The sequence below is a fragment of the Oncorhynchus kisutch genome, linkage group LG17, assembly GCF_002021735.2.
Source record: "Oncorhynchus kisutch isolate 150728-3 linkage group LG17, Okis_V2, whole genome shotgun sequence".
Classification (NCBI taxonomy): domain Eukaryota; kingdom Metazoa; phylum Chordata; class Actinopteri; order Salmoniformes; family Salmonidae; genus Oncorhynchus; species Oncorhynchus kisutch.
Window position 1 is genome coordinate 84,543,070 of NC_034190.2, and position 14,151 is coordinate 84,557,220.

The 14,151-nt window shown below is 43.3% G+C and overlaps 1 protein-coding gene across 2 annotated transcripts in view; it reads left to right on the top strand.

The window, feature by feature from the left end:
* LOC109878835 (PDZ domain-containing protein 4) overlaps positions 1-7,925 on the top strand; it is a 56,810-nt gene extending 48,885 nt beyond the window's left edge. The window contains exons 8-12 of one of the 2 annotated variants that reach the window (XR_004203756.1): positions 424-569; positions 1,312-2,367; positions 3,589-4,105; positions 6,163-7,727; positions 7,805-7,925. Coding sequence is in view for 1 of the 2 variants with exons in the window: in XM_031794846.1 (XP_031650706.1) it covers positions 424-569; positions 1,312-2,367; positions 3,589-4,105; positions 6,163-6,651 (2,208 nt within the window). In the remaining variant the exon portion in view is untranslated. Of the gene's footprint in view, positions 1-423; positions 570-1,311; positions 2,368-3,588; positions 4,106-6,162 lie in introns of both variants that reach the window. The other variant, XM_031794846.1, reaches the window with a different exon arrangement.
* The last annotated feature ends 6,226 nt before the right edge of the window (positions 7,926-14,151 follow it).

Below are 14,151 nucleotides of genomic sequence, written 5' to 3' on the forward strand. Positions count from 1 at the left end.
TGTGACATTTCATGTAAATGACATTAAATTATCTTTCAAATAAATCAATAACCCAATACAGAAAGCTAAAACATTGTAGTCGAATTGCTCAATATCAAGATCCATATTTATTTTACATTTCAAATAACACAATCTAACTTCAGGAACATATAACACATGGATGTTAAATGATTATGTTGCCATCTAGTGTTTTTAAAATAACATAAAACAATTGTGTTGAACTAAAAATAACGTATTTTATGACCTTTGTTGTATTATGAACTTTTCTCATTTTCATCCTATGTTCTTTCGTCCCTCGTCTCCTTCAACAATCAATGACATTACTCAACTTTGACCATTTGCCATCTTTGAAACGCACTTCAACCACAATGCTGGTGTCTTTGAGAAAAGAAAAAAAACTCAACCATCCATTCCTTCACCCAGAACGAGCACCAGAGAAACCCAGAGGAGGTGGTTATGGAGATACCTCTCAGCATGAATGTTGAGGCCCTCCACACCTGCCACCTGCCCAGCCTCTGCAGAGAGGGGCCACACACCCCCACCCACATCCTTAGTCTGACTACTCTCAGGTTGGTACAGCGTCAGAGCCATTTATTTACAGAGTCGGTACTTTGACGTTTCTGCATTATGATATGCATTTACATGACACTCCAGCATTCTACGGCGGCCATGTTAGATCCCGATTAACATTAGATGGGGGGGGGTATTTAAATTACTAGTATGTCACTGGTGACGAAATACAGACGATACCTTACCTCTGTTTGCACATTTCTTTTGCACCTGTGGTGTTCTGTGTTCACTAGTCAAGTACAGTGCAATTAAATATAGAAAAATATTGTATAGAATTTTTTTTTTTTTGTACATGGTTTTAAGTGCGAGAACTTTTTGAACTCCACTCAGTATAGTCTACTCATTCTAGCCAACCTTGGCAGAGAACAGACTAGACCACATGTAGTAGCCCACTAGACCCTAACCTTAACCCAGCTAGCGAGCGTCTAATGACCCACTAGCAGCTTGCCGCCGGCAAAGTTCGCGGCCGACTGGCAACTACTGGCGGCCCCTCAGGGGCCCATCAGTGGCTAGCTTAGTTGCTATAGCCCTAAAACTGCTTCTCTCCCCTGTGTCAGACTAGCGTTCTGTCCAGGGGGTGTACATCAAGCTGCCTCTCCAGGCTATTTGCCTACTGCTTCTTCTCTTCTCCTCAGTAACAGCGTGTAGCTACTGTACAAATACTCTGTAGATACTGTGAACATACTGTAAATGCTGTAGATACTGTATAGATACTGTTTATGATACTGGTCATCTCCCCAGTAACAGTCAGGAGCTGGACAGTGGCGTGGGCCGTACAGACGAAAGCACCCACAACGCTGAGTCCTCTGAACATGACCTGCTGGGAGAGGACCAGGACCAGACCAGCGCCACAAACACCAACACAACCAACACCCCAGGCAGCATGAGGAAGTTCAGGCCTGGGAATACACCCTCGTCCCCCTCGCCCCACCTCCAAGAGATCCACCTCAGTAATGACTCCCAGCCAAGGGTGGGGCTGTATGGAGGAAAGGGACTGGGAGGGGGTTTGGGGACAGGGTTGGGGTTGGGGTTGGGGTTGGGGTTGGGGTTGGGGGGGTACGTACCCGACCCACTGATGATGATGATGATGATGCCGGGTCTGACTGAGGAAGAGTGCGAGAGGTACAGGGAGCTACTAGAGATCCGGTGTCAGTTTGAAAGGAGCAGGAAGCTTGCTGAGAGAAGCCAGGGAGGAAGATCAGGGACTGAGGAGGAGGAGGAGGAGGAGGAGGGTGAGATGTGTGAGGGTGAAGGGGGGAGTGACCCAAAAGTCGATGTAAACTGCAACGAGAGCATGACGCAACACGAGATGGCGTTGTTAGAGGAGGAACTACGTCATCTAGAGTTTAAGTGCCGCAACATCCTGAGAGTGCAGAAGATGCAACAGCTGAGAGAACGATGCATGAAGGCGTGGCTTCTGGAGGAGGACGTTGTTGGCCGTGGAGCCCTACCCACTGGTTCTGAACCCGCACCCGACCACGACACAGACCCAGAGCCCGCCAACGAGCTCCACCGCAAGCTATCGGACATCAATGAGCTCCCTGAGCGGGAGAGATCTGACCCAGACCCAGACCCAGACCAAGACAAAGACAGCACCAGCGCCTACAACACAGGGGGAGAGAGCTGCAGGACCACCCCTCTGGTCAGCACCGAGTTACTCCCTCTGTCTTTGTCCATCCAGGAAGAGGGTAGAGGAGGACACAGCCGAGATGGGGCCGACAAGGTCGGGTCTCGGCGGGGATGGGAGAAAGGAGGACATGGGAGTCTGAATGGTTCCTTCTCTCCCAACAGCTACAGGTAATGTCTTGTGAGATACTGTATAGCTACTGTGTAGATACTGTATAAATACTGTGTATATACTGTATATATACTGTGTAGATACTCTATAGATACTGTGTAGATACTGTATAGATACTGTGTAGATACTGTATATATACTGTATAGATACTATGTAGATACTCTATAGATACGGTATAGACATTGCATAGATACAGTGTAGATACTGTATATATATTGTGTAGTTAATCTACAGATACTGCTTAGATACTGTATTGATGCTGTATAGATACGGTATATATACTGTATAGATACTGTGTAGATAATCTATAGAAACTGTATAGATACTCTGTATATACTGTATAGAAACTGTATATATATGCTGTGTAGATAATCTATAGACACTGTATTGATACGGTGTAGATACTCTATATATACTGTATAGATACTGTATAGATAGTGTATAGATAGTGTATAGATCATCTAATGATACTGTATAGATCATCTAATGATACTGTATAGATCATCTAATGATACTGTATAGATCATCTAATGATACTGTATAGATCATCTAATGATACTGTATAGATCATCTATTGATTCTGTATAGATCATCTATTGATACTGTATTGATTCTGTATAGATCATCTATTGATACTGTATTGATTCTGTATAGATCATCTATTGATACTGTATTGATTCTGTATAGATCATCTATTGATACTGTATTGATTCTGTATAGATCATCTATTGATACTGTATTGATTCTGTATAGATCATCTATTGATACTGTATTGATTCTGTATAGATCATCTATTGATACTGTATTGATTCTGTATAGATCATCTATTGATACTGTATTGATTCTGTATAGATCATCTATTGATACTGTATTGATTCTGTATAGATCATCTATTGATACTGTATTGATTCTGTATACGCTGTAGAAGTCTTGTCTGTCTTGTGCTGTGTAATGTCCTGTAAATCAGTAGTTAAAATTGTCATTGTTTTCTTAACACAGGAATACCTCTATTTTTGCCAAGAAAATCTCCCTATGAGAGAGTATTCTTTCTTTCTTTCATTCTTTCTTTCTTTCTTTCTTTCTTTCTTTCTTTCTTTCTTTCTTTCTTTCTTTCTTTCTTTCTCTTTCTCTTTCTTTCTTTCTTTCTTTCTTTCTTTCTTTCTTTCTTTCTTTCTTTCTTTCTTTCTTTCTTTCTTTCTTTCTTTCTTTCTTTCTTGCAGGAAGTACCAGATCCAAATGACCAACGCCAGCACAAGCCCCGTCCATCCAAAATTCTGGTCTCTGACACAGGGGGATAACGTTGTCGGGGGGGGGTCATCATCGCAGAGGGGGATAGCTGATGGCGGAACAACCACAACACCCCCACGGAAGTCCCCCAGAGCTAACCCCACACACCACGACAGGTCAGGGGGTCGAACCGCAGAGTCCAGCCCATACTTCACCCGGCGTCGCCAAGGCAACAAGCCTCCGGCACCGAAACCCTACCAGAGCTGCATGCAGCTGCCATCGAGCGACCCGGAGGTCCGGATCGACTCCCTGGACTCTGTAGACCGATCCGTGGACCCGGGGATGGGTCTAGGCGAGAGAGGGGCTGCAGCGGGCAGCAGTGGTCAGGCCAGTCCCAGGAGTGTTAGTGGTGCCCCAGCAGACAGCACAGAGGCCCAGGACAGCCACACCGGCCTCCCCCTACACCTCCCTCTGCAGCCGGGGCCGGCTTCACCTCGCATGGAGTGGAAGGTACTTCAGGTTTTATATTTACCATTCAGCAGGAAAGGCCTAATGTTGATATTTGAGATTTTATTATTGGTAACACTTTACTAGACACCCAGTTTTATAATACGTTATGACATGGTCTTAACCATGTCATAACGGCTGTCATAACCTGTTATAATATGGTCATAAGACCATCATGACCTATATATTTACACCTGTTGTGACATATTTTGTCCTATTTTATGGCTGGTTAAAAGAAACCCGCATAAGATTGTCAAAACCCACATTTATTCAAATGTATTTTCCAGGCCAAGAGGTTTCCTTTCGTTTTAAAGTTTGTTTCTGAAGTCCTTTGTATGTTGTTGTTGGTCAGGAATTATGTTTACAGTCATGTTTTTTCCCCCATCATATTTTAAATACCTGGCACAGTCATACAGCATTATGACCATCCCCAATCACTTTATATATATACTAAGAAAAAACACTTTATGTCACAGTCATATAGCATTATGTCACAGTCACAGCATTATGACACAGTCACAGCATTATGACACAGTCACAGCATTATGACACAGTCACAGCATTATGACACAGTCACAGCATTATGACACAGTCACAGCATTATGACACAGTCACAGCATTATGACACAGTCACAGCATTATGACACAGTCACAGCCTTATGACCATCATAACCGTAAGCCAGACAGTCCTCTCTAGTATATGTCAACAAGAGGGTGTCTTGTCCTGCTCCTAAAATGTTTGCTAAATTACAATGATAATTTAATACGGTCAATTTCAGAAAATGTCATATAACATAAATATAGTGTTGACAAGTAGGCTATGGTGTACTGGAATGTTTTGCCTCGATTTTGGGGTTTTGACACTTATGTAGGTGTCATAACCAGCCATCAAATAACACAATATGTCACAACAGGCGTCAATGTATGGGTCATAACAGTGTTATGATCACATTATGACATGGTTATGACCAGTTATGTCTGCCATTATGACAGGTTATGACAAGTTATGTCAGCTATTATGACAGATTATGACAAGTTATGTCAGCTATTATGACATGTTATGTCAGCTATTATGACAGGTTATGACAAGTTATGTCAGCTATTATGACAAGTTATGGCAAGTTATGTCAGTTATTATGACAAGTTATGTCAGCTATTATGACATGTTATGTCAGCTATTATGACAGGTTATGGCAAGTTATGTCAGTTATTATGACAAGTTATGTCAGCTATTATGACAGGTTATGACAAGTTATGTCAGCTATTATGACAAGTTATGGCAAGTTATGTCAGTTATTATGACAAGTTATGTCAGCTATTATGACAGGTTATGTCAGTTATTATGACAGATTATGTCAGTTATTATGACAAGTTATGTCAGCTATTATGACAGGTTATGGCAAGTTGTGTCAGTTATTATGACAAGTTATGTCAGCTATTATGACAAGTTATGTCAGCTATTATGACAGGTTATGACAAGTTATGTCAGCTATTATGACAAGTTATGGCAAGTTATGTCAGTTATTATGACAAGTTATGTCAGCTATTATGACAGGTTATGTCAGTTATTATGACAGATTATGTCTGCTAATATGACAGGTTATGTCAGCTATTATGACAGGTTATGTCAGCTATTATGACAGCTTATGTCAGCTATTATGACAGGTTATGTCAGCTATTATGACAGGTTATGACAGGTTATGTCTGCTAATATGACAGGTTATGTCAGCTATTATGACAGGTTATGTCAGCTATTATGACAGGTTATGACAAGTAGTGTCTGCTATTATGACAGGTTATGTCAGCTATTATGACAGGTTATGTCAGCTATTATGACAGGTTATGACAGGTTATGTCAGCTATTATGACAGGTTATGGCCAGTTATGTCAGCTGACACCGCTGGGTGTCAAGTAAAGTGTTACCTGTCATTATTTATTGATAGTTGTTGATTCTACATGTCTTACATGGTGCAATTAAATTATATCTTTGGGAATGGTGAGCATGTACCCTGCTTTTGCCATAGCCTTGATGCACCATATTATCTTATCTTATCCGTAAGGTGAAGATCCGTAGCGACGGGACGCGCTACGTTGCCAAGCGACCAGTGAGGGACCGCCTCCTTAAAGCCCGGGCCATTAAGATCAGAGAAGAGCGCAGCGGCATGACGACGGACGACGACGCGGTCAGCGAGATGAAGCAGGGACGTTATTGGTCGAAGGAGGAGCGTAAACAACAGCTGCTGAGGGCCAGGGAGCACCGGCAGCGCCGTGAGTTCATGATGCAGAGCCGTCTGGACTACCTGAAGGGAGACAGAGGCCTACAGGAGGGAACTGTGGACGGGAAGGCTACTGGAGGACCTCCAGGCCTGCAGGGGGAGACAGGTGGTAGTCCCAGTATCCTGGCCCTCAGCCAGAAGAAGTTCATGAAGAAGAGGAACAAGAGGATCCTGGATAACTGGGTCACCATCCAGGAACTACTCGCTCATGGATCCAGGTCACCGGATGGAAAGAAGGTGTATAATTCTCTTCTCTCTGTTACTACGGTGTGATGGAGGGATGGGAGGAGGAGAGGAGAGGAGATGAGGAGAGGAGAGGGTCTACAACCCCCAGCTCTGTTACTACGGTGTGATGGAGGGATGGAAGAAAGAGAGGAGAGGAGAGGAGAAGGTCTACAACCCCCATCTCTGTTACTACGGTGATGGAGGGATGGGAGAGGAGAGGAGAGGGAGAAGGATGTAAATAAATCCAACCCAAGAGGAGATGCAGGACAACAAACAGAAAGAGTTGACATAATATGGACAGAGAGAGGAACAGCATCGGCAGCTAAATGGTAGAATTGAATGAGAAATAACATTGTTTAAAGAGGACGAAAGAAGACTGAGCGGGAAGAGAAAGGGATTTACACTGTAAATCATGTACGCATTGTAAACATACTGTAGGTCAACATGTGATTCATACACAGGAAGTTGATTCATTACTAGAGATGGGGAGATATGAAGATGAGTATTGTGATTTTTATAGGAGACTTTAAGTCTTCCTGGAGATTGTATGGAATAAACACCGTTTATTCAGATTAGAGAAAGTGTAGTGCAGAGCTTCATATTTTAGTCAGCTGCTTTCTGTTTTAATTAAAATAAAATAAAAATATGAATCCCAGAAACCCATTTTACTAATGTATGTATAGAGAAAACTGTGTGAAATGATATTTTCTTATTAGGAGAGGGAACCAATGGAGAGAGGAAATGAGGAGATGAGGAGGAGATGAGCAAGAGGAGGAGATGAGGAGGAGAGGAGGAGAGGAGGAGATGAGTAGAGGAGGAGATGAGGAGAGGAGGAGAGGAGGAGATGAGGAGAGGAGGAGATGAGGAGAGGATAATTCTACAGTGGAGTGAGTTACAAGCTTTGGGTCTTTGGGGATTGGGTCTTTGGGTCTTTGGGAATTGGGTTTTTGGGAATTGGGTGTTTGGGGATTGGGTGTAAGAGCGAAAGAAAGAGAGGAGGGTTAAAGCACAGACAGTAAGACACAGAGAAAGAGAGACAAAGGGGAGGTAGCCCAGACACACAGAATAATGAGTATTCTGTATTAAGGGTCAGTAAGACACAGAGAAAGAGAGACAAAGGGGAGGTAGCCCAGACACACAGAATAATGAGTATTCTGTATTAAGGGTCAGTAAGACACAGAGAAAGAGAGACAAAGGGGAGGTAGCCCAGACACACTAAGGTACTCTAAAGTAGTGCACTATAAAGGGAATAGGGTCTAAAGTAGTGCACTATAAAGGGAATAGGGTCTAAAGTAGTGCACTATAAAGGGAATAGGGTCTAAAGTAGTGCACTATAAAGGGAATAGGGTCTAAAGTAGTGCACTATAAAGGGAATAGGGTCTAACGTAGTGCACTATAAAGGGAATAGGGTCTAAAGTAGTGCACTATATAGGGAATAGGGTCTAAAGTAGTGCACTATATAGGGAATAGGGTGCCATTTGGGATGCTGGCTGCAGTGCCTGGTCTATTCCAGTTGACTGCTCTCCAACAGCTAATAGGAGAAGGGTTGTTTGATGTAGCAAAGTACCTACACCGTTTTGGAAAGAAAAATGGAACCGTACAGAAGTAAGAATGTATTCTATTTACCAGAATATTTTTGTTGTATTTATTTTGTGTGTGTGTGTATGTGTGTGTGTATGTGTGTGTGTGTGTGTGTGTGTGTGTGTGTGTGTGTGTGTGTGTGTGTGTGTGTGTGTGTGTGTGTGTGTGTGTGTGTGTGTGTGTGTGTGTGTGGTTGTGTGTGTGTGTGTGTGTGTGTGTGTGTGTGTGAGCGAGCGAGTGAGCGAGAGAAAGATCGAAAGAGGGAGAGAGAAACTTAAAAGACGTTTCATTAGTCATTCACCTGCTTGCACACAGGGGATGGGGTTGTAGGAGCTGCAGTAGTCGTTAGGACAGGGGATGGGGTTGTAGGAGCTGCCAGGGTGGCTGCGGTGGGAGCTGTAGTAGTCGTTAGGACAGGGGAAGGGGGTTGTAGGAGCTGCCAGGGTAGGAGCTGCAGTAGTCGTTAGTACAGGGGATGGGGTTGTAGGAGCTGCCAGGGTGGCTGCGGTGGGAGCTGCAGTAGTCGTTAGGACAAGGGGTTGGGGTTGTAGGAGCTGCCAGGGTGGGAGCTGCAGTAGTCGTTAGGACAGGGGATGCGGTTGTAGGAGCTGCCAGGGTGGGAGCTGCAGTAGTCGTTAGGACAGGGGGTTGGGGTTGTAGGAGCTGCCAGGGTGGGAGCTGCAGTAGTCGTTAGGACAGGGGATGGGGTTGTGGGAGCTGCGGTGGGAGCTGCAGTAGTCGTTAGGACAAGGGGTTGGGGTTGTAGGAGCTGCCAGGGTGGGAGCTGCAGTAGTCGTTAGGACAAGGGGTTGGGGTTGTAGGAGCTGCCAGGGTGGGAGCTGCAGTAGTCGTTCGGACAGGGGATGGGGTTGTAGGAGCTGCGGTGGGAGCTGCAGTAGTCGTTAGGACAGGGGATGGGGTTGTAGGAGCTGCCAGGGTGGGAGCTGCAGTAGTCGTTAGGACAGGGGATGGGGTTGTGGGAGCTGCCAGGGTGGGAGCTGTAGTAGTCGTTCGGACAGGGGATGGGGTTGTAGGAGCTGCCAGGGTGGGAGCTGTAGTAGTCGTTCGGACAGGGGATGGGGTTGTAGGAGCTGCCAGGGTGGGAGCTGCAGTAGTCGTTAGGACAGGGGATGGGGTTGTAGGAGCTGCCAGGGTGGGAGCTGCGGTTGGAGCTGCAGTAGTCGTTAGGACAGGGGATGGGGTTGTAGGAGCTGCCAGGGTGGGAGCTGCGGTTGGAGCTGCAGTAGTCGTTAGGACAGGGGATGGGGTTGTAGGAGCTGCCAGGGTGGGAGCTGCGGTTGGAGCTGCAGTAGTCGTTAGGACAGGGGATGGGGTTGTAGGAGCTGCCAGGGTGGGAGCTGCGGTTGGAGCTGCAGTAGTCGTTAGGACCACAAGGACTCCAATGGAAATAGTCCTAAGCTTTATTGTGTTGATGATTTTCTTAAATTCTCTGTGGAGGCGTAACAGGCTGGAGCGCCCTAATATATACATGTGTGTTTTACAAATTGTCAAATAAATTCAATCAATTAATCCGTCAGGGCCTCTATTATTGCCGAAGCAGATCAGATTGAATCCCGAACATCAATGTTTCCTGTGGACATCTCTGTCCACATCAGTGTCTGCTCAGTGCAACTATAGCTTTCCTTTTAACGACAATAAGTATGTACATGGTGTTCGTTTGTTGATCAAAACCTCCATGTCCGTAACAATGTTTGATGAATGCGAATAGTTTAAAAGTATATGATGTGCAGCACGAGACACACGCAGCTTTGTTGTTCTGAAGATATGCTTGTTGTTTTTTTGGGATGGGTTTATTGTGTATTTTTAAACTAGAATCATTCATTAAAAACGATAACAAAGTGGAGACAGCGTCTCTTTTGTTTTGTTGGTAAAACGATGTGGGCCTCAGAGAAAATATAACCACTCTCAAATTCATAGACAGAGCTACGGACGCTAAGGACTGACCATCCGTTATATCAACATTATACAGTAGTTGTAACCGTGTAATGAGACTTTAATGTCAATCCCAATGTCATAATGAAGAGGCTGACGCTTGATTTGGTAGACAGCTTGGAAAGAGAACCAGTCAGGATTTAAATACATTATATTCTTCTACTAGTATACGTAAAGTCACAGAGGATTCTAGAAATGCATTTTACTATCGCCTCACGAGACAGGTCACAGATACATAACCCTCATCAGTTGGTCTTTTAATATCAGTCACAGATACATAACCCCCATAACTTGGTCTGTTAATATCAGTCACAGACACATAACCCCCATTACTTGGTCTGTTAATATCAGTCACAGATACATAACCCTCATCAGTTGGTCTGTTAATATATCAGTCACAAACACATAACCCCCATCAGTGGGTCTGTTAATATCAGTCACAGACACATAACCCTCATCAGTTGGTCTGTTAATATATCAGTCACAGATACATAACCCCCATAACTTGGTCTGTTAATATCCAATTGAGCTGGTAAATTAAAAAACCAAATCCATGTTGAAGGACCATATGAAAAGCGGTAACCATTGGGTATTATATACGTACCATGGTTGGTCCTCTTTTCCACACCTTTCATGTACGTACCATGGTTTCTTTACAGATGTTACAAATTAAAACACAAACATTATATTTTTTCCAACAGCAAGAACAGGTTTTATATTATAAGAGCAATAAATATTCACTTTTTTAAATATATATATCTGCATTTTCATTTGAAACCAAAATTCATACTGTATGTATATACAGCAAAAATACATAGATATTTTAAAAACAATGCCTTCTCCGGTTGACTTTTACAATCCTCCTCCCCTCTCCTCTCCTCCCTCGAGATATACACAACATTACATGTCTATTTGTCCATTTCCTGTGTAGTTACAGACACGTAGTAATTACAGTCCATTTCCTGTGTAGTTACAGACACCTAGTAATTACAGTCCATTTCCTGTGTAGTTACAGACACCTAGTAATTACAGTCCATTTCCTGTGTAGTTACAGACACGTAGTAATTACAGTCCATTTCCTGTGTAGTTACAGACACCTAGTAATTACAGTCCATTTCCTGTGTAGTTACAGACACCTAGTAATTACAGTCCATTTCCTGTGTAGTTACAGACACCTAGTAATTACAGTCCATTTCCTATGTAGTTACAGACACCTAGTAATTACAGTCCATTTCCTGTGTAGTTACAGACACGTAGTAATTACAGTCCATTTCCTGTGTAGTTACAGACACATAGTAATTACAGTCCATTTCCTGTGTAGTTACAGACACCTAGTAATTACAGTCCATTTCCTGTGTAGTTACAGACACCTAGTAATTACAGTCCATTTCCTATGTAGTTACAGACACCTAGTAATTACAGTCCATTTCCTGTGTAGTTACAGACACCTAGTAATTACAGTCCATTTCCTGTGTAGTTACAGACACATAGTAATTACAGTCCATTTCCTGTGTAGTTACAGACACCTAGTAATTACAGTCCATTTCCTGTGTAGTTACAGACACCTAGTAATTACAGTCCATTCCCTGTGTAGTTACAGACACGCAGTAATTACAGTCCATTTCCTGTGTAGTTACAGACACGTAGTAATCACAGTCCATTTCCTGTGTAGTTACAGACACCTAGTAATTACAGTCCATTTCCTGTGTAGTTACAGACACCTAGTAATTACAGTCCATTTCCTGTGTAGTTACAGACACCTAGTAATTACAGTCCATTTCCTGTGTAGTTACAGACACGCAGTAATTACAGTCCATTTCCTGTGTAGTTACAGACACGCAGTAATTACAGTCCATTTCCTGTGTAGTTACAGACACGCAGTAATTACAGTCCATTTCGGAGTACATGAATTATTTTTATTATTAATAGATATTATGTTTGTAAAACAGCTCCATTCAGTGAGACATGCAGGAATCACAATATCATATAGAGAAGACGTTTCATTTCTGTTCAGAGAGAGAGCGAGAGACATCAATACAATGACCACTTAAAACCTAGATCCATGGTCTCTTGATCTCTAGTCTCCATCCCTCTATCCCTCTCTCCTTCCTATATCTTACATAAGCCTCCCCACAGAGCATGACAGCATCTGGTGTACAGAGGGTGTAATGCCAGGATGCATTGAAGTGCAGGGGGGGGGGGCAGAGCAGTCTTAGATGAAAGGCTATGATATAGAACAGAGTCTCAGTCAGCCCTGGGCCAGCCAATCAGAAGCGGGAGAGGGTACTGGTGCGGGAGACGGTCTGGGGAAGGGAAAGGCGAGGGTCCAGGGTGGGGGTGCAGAGTGAGACCAGTGGGGTTCAGAGTGGAACCAATGGGATGCAGGGATTCAGGAAGAGGGGCGGGACTGCAGTGGGATTGGACGAGAGGCACTAACGGATGGCCTGTGTGCAAAACTACAAAATGTATGACCTAAGCAACACCTCCACACTAAGGAGATGCTGTGTGTGTGTGTGCGTGTGTTTGTGTGTGTGTGTGTGTGTGTGTGTGTGTGTGTGTGTGTGTGTGTGTGTGTGTTGTGTGTGTGTTGTGTGTTGTGTGTTAGTCCAGTTATTTAATACGATCACCTACTGGCTAGTGAGTAACTGTACACTGACATCAAATACAGGGCGCGTTCAGACAACGGTATGCAACGTTTTGGAACGTTCAGATATAAATAATGCTATGTAGAACAGACAAATGCCTCTCTGATAGTGTATGTGGAATAAGGCATCATGGCGGCTCTATGAATGGCATTTCTATCTGCGACATTCAATAACGTTTGGCAACTGAACATGGCCCAAAAGTTCCATTGGTTACCTGACCAACCCAATAAACAAATCACATCTTAAAACACAACATTTAAAAAATAAAAATAAACACTAGTTAACACACAATAGTTAACGGTATTAGCAGTAGCTGTTACACGCACACCAACAATAGCAATAGTAGCATCAGTAGCAATCTTCATCGTCGTCGTAGATAATCCTAACAATTCTGTCATCAACCATGAAAACCTTCTCAAGTACGATCTGACTGTCTAAGAGGAGAACTTGTTTCTTCTCAAGTACGATCTCTGTCTAAGAGGTTTTTCTAAGAGGAGGACCTGTTTCTTCTCAAGTACGATCTCTGTCTAAGAGGTTTTTCTAAGAGGAGGACCTGTTTCTTCTCAAGTACGATCTCTGTCTAAGAGGTTTTTCTAAGAGGAGGACCTGTTTCTTCTCAAGTACGATCTCTGTCTAATAGGTTTTTCTAAGAGGAGGACCTGTTTCTTCTCAAGTACGATCTCTGTCTAAGAGGTTTTTCTAAGAGGAGGACCTGTTTCTTCTCAAGTACGATCTCTGTCTAAGAGGTTTTTCTAAGAGGAGGACCTGTTTCTTCTCAAGTACGATCTCTGTCTAAGAGGTTTTTCTAAGAGGAGGACCTGTTTCTTCTCAAGTACGATCTCTGTCTAAGAGGTTTTTCTAAGAGGAGGACCTGTTTCTTCTCAAGTACGATCTCTGTCTAAGAGGTTTTTCTAAGAGGAGGACCTGTTTCTTCTCAAGTACGATCTCTGTCTAAGAGGTTTTTCTAAGAGGAGGACCTGTTTCTTCTCAAGTACGATCTCTGTCTAATAGGTTTTTCTAAGAGGAGGACCTGTTTCTTCTCAAGTACGATCTCTGTCTAAGAGGTTTTTCTAAGAGGAGGACCTGTTTCTTCTCAAGTACGATCTCTGTCTAAGAGGTTTTTCTAAGAGGAGGACCTGTTTCTTCTCAAGTACGATCTCTGTCTAAGAGGTTTTTCTAAGAGGAGGACCTGTTTCTTCTCAAGTACGATCTCTGTCTAAGAGGTTTTTCTAAGAGGAGGACCTGTTTCTTCTCAAGTACGATCTCTGTCTAAGAGGTTTTTCTAAGAGGAGGACCTGTTTCTTCTCAAGTACGATCTCTGTCTAAGAGGTTTTTCTAAGAGGAGGACCTGTTTCTTCTCAAGTACGAT